Source organism: Chiloscyllium punctatum, chromosome 36 (genome assembly GCF_047496795.1).
Source record: "Chiloscyllium punctatum isolate Juve2018m chromosome 36, sChiPun1.3, whole genome shotgun sequence".
Taxonomy (NCBI): domain Eukaryota; kingdom Metazoa; phylum Chordata; class Chondrichthyes; order Orectolobiformes; family Hemiscylliidae; genus Chiloscyllium; species Chiloscyllium punctatum.
The window spans coordinates 10,782,994-10,790,148 of NC_092774.1; the positions used below are offsets into that span (position 1 = coordinate 10,782,994).

General features: G+C 40.9%; 1 protein-coding gene across 1 annotated transcript; it reads right to left on the reverse strand.

Annotated features, from left to right (window-relative positions):
• Positions 1–801: 801 nt before the first annotated feature.
• On the reverse strand, positions 802–3,025 carry LOC140459993 (probable G-protein coupled receptor 139). The gene is made up of 2 exons (XM_072554403.1): positions 2,956–3,025; positions 802–1,703 (listed from the first exon to the last, which is right to left on the reverse strand). Exons 1-2 carry the CDS (start codon positions 3,023–3,025, stop codon positions 802–804), a joined length of 972 nt encoding a protein of 323 aa, XP_072410504.1.
• Positions 3,026–7,155: the final 4,130 nt, after the last annotated feature.

Genomic DNA, 7,155 nt, shown 5'->3' on the forward strand with positions numbered 1-7,155 from the left:
AATAAATGAATGTTTAATGTGATATTCTGCAGCCCAGTCACTGTACTGTAAATGTCAAAATAGCTTTTCCTTCAAAATGCTAACAGGCGTGTTGAGTTTCTCCAGAAATTTGCATTTTTGAGAATTTATTCTTGATTATTTGAATAAGGATGCAGAAAGAAATAATTCTGATGCAGAAACTGCAGAAGGAGCTGATGATGTTGTTACTGTGTTAAAGAATCCGAGGTTTATCAACAGGAGAGTAAACGTAAAAGATGCAGACTAAACAATAAATAGCACACACCATTCCTAAGGACACAGTTCAAACAGGTATACTGGGTTATGTGTCTTCTTGAAGAGCACATTATTCTGCAGGCTGTCGTGATGTGAAGAATGGGATGGGCAGATAAGATATTTCCAAGAAAGGAAAGAAAGGCAAGCAAGGAGACAATGATGAAGGAAGGCTGAAAGGAAGTCTGTGAATAAGGAATGATGAGATGGGAAAATGAAAGAAAGAAGAAAACAGGATGGGAAAGTAATGAATAAACAGATACTGCCTTGGAGGAGAAGAATGAAGATTGGGAGAAGTGAGGGTGGATCTAAATCAGATGTTCGCTTCTTGCCCAGAAGTAAATCATTTCCAATAGCTGTGCATTCCCTCAGGCATTGCATTTGATATCTGTTAAGCAGGGGAATGGGCTTTATATAACGTTACGAATCTTGTTTCTGTCCATTAAATTGTTGCTTCATGATGCATAAGGGAGCTGTGCACACTGGGCAACTTTGATGGGAAAGAATCAAATGAAGTGATTTCCAAATCCCTCATCGTTTAAAGGATCTGGCGAGCGTGACAAAGGGGTATATCAGAACTTTCTTCATCTGTTTTCGAAACAAGTTCTGAGAGACCATATAGATGAAGACGTTGTTGCAAGAACTAAGTAACTGGAGTGTATTGGTCGTCTCTTCAAAGATGTACAATGGGTCACTGAAATCCAGCCCATTAAAGTAACTCTCATCTTTAATCTGCACATATATAAAATGTACGAGAAGAGGAGACCACATGAGGAGGAAGCTTAAAGAGATGGCAAAAAGTAGGGCAATGGACCTCTGACGATTAGCCATCTCTGGATCTTGTCCCTTAGCAGCACCACAGAGCTTCCTGCGGGCTCTGTTGGCCGCTAGGATGTGTCTTATGGTAAAGACGTTGAGCAACAGAATGAGGAAGAATGGGAGAAAAGGGGTCAAGATCCGAAACAACCAATCATAAAACTGCCAGACTGGCCAGGTATAGAAGTTCGCTTTGACGCTGCAAAACCAGGGTACCCCGTCAAAAATGAACAAGGGCTGGAATGCAAGGTAGAAAGGAGCGTTCTTGATGCAACTCAGGACACAGATCATTCCAATAACGAGCAATGCAGTTTTCTCGGTGCAGTATCTTGTCTTCAGTCTCTGATAACAGATGGCCACAAAACGGTCGATGGTAAAGGCGACTGTCAGCCAGACCGAACAATCGAGGGTAGCATAGACCAATATGACACTGAGAGTGCACACAGGAGTTGTGGACAAGACACTTTGCCGAAAATAGATGCGGCTGATTCGATTGAGGATAACTGCCGTGGTGATGACAAGGAAGTCACTCACTGCGATTGCCACCAGGTAGTAGGTGGTGCATCGGGAGAGACCGCACCTTCCTTGAGATAGAATTATGATCGCCAGCAAGTTGGCTGTGATAAATCAAAAGAGAGTGACAGTAATGAATTACTCAAAGCACTGGCTGTTGACATATGCATTTTTAAAATGAAACAGTCTTTGAACATAAACTTGCCATCCCGAGTCTCTGCCTGTTTTGAAGTCATTGTCAAGTGTTGTTCAACACATGCAGCATCAAATATCAGTCAATGCACTTGACTAAGGAATAGCACTTCAAATTCTTGTCATTTCAAGTAAACCCGTTGGGCTATAACCTGGTGTCATGTTAGTTTTGTCTTTCTCCACTCCAACCCAACACCGCATCTCCACATCAACTGCCAGTGTAATCAGCTCAGGAATAAACATAGCTCTCCTGTCACTGAGTTAAGGCCAGGATTGACAGAATAATGTGGTTTCCATGAAGTTATTCATATCAAGCACAGGCCAACCTTTAATCCATAAATATTGACCGACGTTGACTGCTCAACAGTGACGTCTCACCGTTTACAATCGTATGCTTCAATTTTTCTGAAGCACCAGCAGCTGGCCATTCCCTTAACATCATACATCGGTCTGAAATCTCATGTTAACTTACGCTATCTTCTGTTCCTTCCTCAAATTAATATTGTGAATTGTGTTGATTATAGATGTATTGAGTAAAAGCCAATTTGATGGAACTTTCACCTGAGCAGCTTGGCTTCTGCTCTCTTCTTACGACGTTCATTTGAACAAAACAATGGTGTCGTTCATTGGGAACTCAATACCCTATTACATCATTCCAGAGCACATAGTGTAAATTCTCTTAATCACTGAATGTTCGTTTTTATTGCAAAACATCTCCTTAAATGCTACCACAAACTACTTCATATTCAGATACTGCAATTAAAGCCATACACACTGTGATAAACAATTCAGCCTACAATCAACTAGATTGCATTTCACCGAATTGCACTGGACCTTAATCTGTGACAATATTACACTTTAATGTTCATACATTATCATTCACCACAAATTTCAGTTCAGCGTCTCATTTTTTCTATCAGTGCACAGCATGCAAAATGGAAGAGCACAATGCCCTTCGTTATAATGACATTGGAAGTAATTTATGATTATATTTCAGAGCACAGATGTTATTTCCTAATTTATTATATAGATTAGAGACCCATTGAAAGTCCTTAAAATGAAACAGTTGCATATTGGAAAAAATCTACAGAATCCTGGAAGGAAAAGAAATAAACTGGAAATACACGATAAGGTAATCGATTTTTTCGAGAATCAGTGACTTACCAGGGCCACCCACAGCAGCGAGAATTGAATAGCAAATGACAAAGAAGGGGGCAATGACTGCCTCATGCATCTTCGTTCAGAAACTGCAGGACTTGTCGCTGTGGAGGGTTGCTCTGCGACATATTCAAATTGCCCCTCATTTATTCAGAGTGATAGTCGCAAGAGGGGCAATTAAGGTACAGCACGCAGCTTACTTACATTTCTTTGAACAAAGAGATTACGTCACTGCTCATGCCTTCCAACAAGGCGAATAACTGTATTTCCCTTAGGGGACAGGCTCACAACTTCACAAAATATGACGTTGAGTCTTTCAGTCGTGATTCCACTGATGGTAAACACTTAGTTGAGCCTCTTTCTTCTTCCCATTTCTGCCATTTCCCAGATTTTTCTTCATTTTACGTATCAATTTACTTCATCGTTGGGTTCACTTATATGAGTTTTAGTGCCTAATACTTTTACACTTCTTCAACATTTCCATAAATTTACAGTTGAACGTTTGGAAAATCACATTTAACAAACAAATGACCTCAACATTGTAACGACCATCAAATGCAAATTTAAGGAACGTTGAATCTGAAAAACTCTTCATTTGATCAGATAAATCACAAGTGCAAGAAGGCGTTCAAATGCTGAAGTTTCTGTCGAGCGCTTCTGCTGCCAAAACAGTTGACCATTTTCAATATTTCCTATAACGAGAGAAACATCAGGTTAAAGAGTGACTGGAAGTTTGCTTCAAAGTATAGTGCCAAGTTCATCGACTACACAGGCATGGTTAATATATTGCAGGAAGCGTCGTATCGTTGTGCATTAGCAAAGGAGATGAAACCATTTACAGGTTTCAGAGGGACAGAGGTCTTGAAACATTAAAAGAATCGCGTATCATTTTATCCAGAATTACGAACGTCAAGGTTCCAAACGATTTCACACACGATCGAAACCAATAAATAGCATGTGAATATATAGTGCCATCAACACGCTGCAGAGAAACAACAACTAAGATAGGGCCTGGTTTAATAGAAGCAGAGATGTGGAATAGCTTATTATAAACAGAGACAGGTTGCAACATAATGTCAGCAAAAATGATATAAGTTATGCAGTGAAACTAAGCATAAACAGTAACACATACTATTAGTTCATCCACCATCTAGTCTCATGGAAATAAATAGATGAACTGTTTGAAAAATAACTGTGGAATGACAGAAAGTATAAAATCAACAGAGACAGAAACTGATTCCGTAAACATTGCAATTGCACAACCAATCTTGTGCATTTAATAACTGTGTTCTCAGTATGTTCATCAAGGAGGCACGTACTACATATATTACAACCAGGGTCAGCTGAAACAGTGAGCATATCAGAGCGTACTTCGATGCAAAATATGCCAGATAGAACATTGTGAATGTGTGAATCCTATAAGGGTGTAACACTGGCATAAACATTAGTTCCAATTTAAAAAATGATGAAGGAGATAGAGCGAGTAAGGTAATATTTAGTGCCTGGGGAAGTAATAATGGAGTCATAGCCAGAAAGGCATTTAGGTTGATAGGCATCAGCAAGATAATAATGAGGTCTAGTAACTCACGAACAAAGATGTAGTCGCATCTATAATTCAAATAATTTAAGATTTTTCTGTCATATTCAAAATCTGTTCATAGTGTCCAAGAAGCTCATTCATGTTCCAAAGTTCTATGTTTCTGCAGTGCATTGTGTAGATTCTGTTACTGAGTATGTATGATACAGGGAGAGACGTTTTGTAGAGGCAGTGCTCATCCAGTTGGCTCCATTTTACTGAATGACGTCGAATGTATCCGTTATCTGAGCGCTCTCTCAGTGATCTGTGAACTCCATGTGTAATTCCCAGCGTGTTCAGGTTTTTGTGCAGCTCTCTCCATACTGCATACAACTATGTGTGCTGAGCGCCAACTCAGTATATAACAATACACAGAGGAGTCATTTGCTTGTTTTTGTGAGATCATTGACCAACCGATTTTCACTGCAGGACCAATGGAAGCAGAAATTCCTATGCCTGCACTATTTTCTTTATTCTGCTCTCCTGACGTGAGTCTTTGAATCGCGTATTTGGGAGAGTGTCCTCGGTACTGACAGTACCAGTAAACTGTGTATGGACAGATCCTTGAATAATCACAGCTTAAAGTAACGGTGTAACCGGCAGGAGATATTTGTAGGGGTGGACCCCGAGAAACCAGGGAACAGGAATACTTAGGATGACATTCAGCATCATCACTTATTCATCCTCTGTTGAAAGGAGAAAATGCAAAACACAGGAATTTTTCTGTTCATTTTCTTGATGTTATATTTTAATATGTTCTGTCTTGTTTAAATATTAACTAACGAGGTGATGAGGTGAAGATTTGTTTTAGATATCTTCTTCTTATGATGTGCAATACATTGCCAAAACATGTCTTGGAAACTGATTCAACAGTAATGAAATAATGTGTTCTCGACATGTCAAAACCCTTTGATCAGAATGATGTTGAAGCGTTCTTTATTCCATTGAAATAATTGGCTAGGCAGATGGAGTGGTCCCAGAGTTTATGGGTAATGTTTTTTCAGACTACACTGGCAGGCAGAACTCGTGAGACAACTGCTGCGCTGTCAGATGAGGGGTCAAGAGTCTATGAAGACAAAGAATCCAAGAACAAAGAAAATTTACAGCTTAGGAACAGGCCTTTCCGCCCTCCAAGCCTGAGCCGATCTAAACGTACTGCCTAAACCTGAAGGTCAATTCCTAAAAATCTGTATCCCTCTGCTCCCCACCTACTCATGCATCTGTCCAGTCGCATCTTAAATGAATCTACCGTGCCTGCCTCTACCACTTCTGCTGGCAACGCGTTCCAGACACCCACCACCCTTTCTGTGAAGTACTTGCGGCGTGTAACCCCCTTAAAGTTTCCATCTCTCACCCTGAACGTGTGACGTCTCGTTATTGAATCCTTCAGCCTGGGAAAACGCTTGTCTCTATCCGCCCTGTCTATACCCTTCATGATTTTGTAATCCTCAATCAGGTACCCCCTCAATCTAATTTTTTTTCTAATGAAAATAAACCTAACCTCTCTTCATAGCTAGCACTTTCCATACCAGGCAACATCCTCGTAAACCTTCTCTGCACCCTCGCCAAAGCGCTTCACATTCTTTTGTAATGCGGAGACCAGAACTGTACACAGTCTTCTAAATGTGGCCGAACCAATATCGTATACAATTTTAACATGACTTTCCAGCTCTTATACTCAATATCCCGTCCAATGTAGGCAAGGGTATATGCCTTCTTGACCACTCTATCCACATGTGCAGCAACCTTCAGGGTACAATGGACCTGCACTCCCAGATCTCTCTGCCCATCAAATTTTCCCAAAGCTCTTCCATTCATTGCAGAATTCGCTCGAGAATTAGTCTTGCCTAAATTCATCACCTCACATTTGTTTGGATTAAACACCATCTGCCACTTTTCCGCCCAAATCTCCAGCCTATCTGTTTCCTCCTGTATTCTCTGACAGTCCCGTATGCTTTCTGCTACTTCTGAAATCTTCGTGTCATCTGCAAGTTTGCTGATCATACAAACAGTGCCCTCTTCCAGATCATTTATGTACATCACAAACAACAGTGGCCACAACACTGACCCCTGTGAAACACCACTGGTCACCTTTCTACATTTCGAGAAACTCACTTCAACTACAACTCTCTGTCTCCTGTTGCTCAACCGGTTCTTTATTCACCTCGCTTGAGCACCTGCACACCATGTGACTTCACTTTCACTATTAGTCTACCGTGGGGAACCTTATCAAACGCCTTAATAAAGTCCATGTATATGACATTAACAGCCGTTCGTTCATGCATCAACTTGGTCACTTCCTCGAAGAACTCTATTAATTTGGTAATGCACGATCTCCCTGCTCAAAACCCTGTTGCCTGTCACTGATTAGCCCATTCATTTCTGAATATAAATAGATCCTATCCCTCACTATCCTCTCCAGCAACTTTCCCACGACCGACGTCAGGCTCATTGGTCTGTAGTTACCCAGAATATCCCAACTACCCTTCTTGGACAAGGGGACAGCATGATCAACCTTCCAGTCCTGCAGCACCTCACTTGTGTTTCAGGATGCCACAAAGATATCTGTCAGGGCCCCAGCTATTTTCTCTCTCGCCTCCCTCAGCAGAATGCGATAGATCCCATCCGGT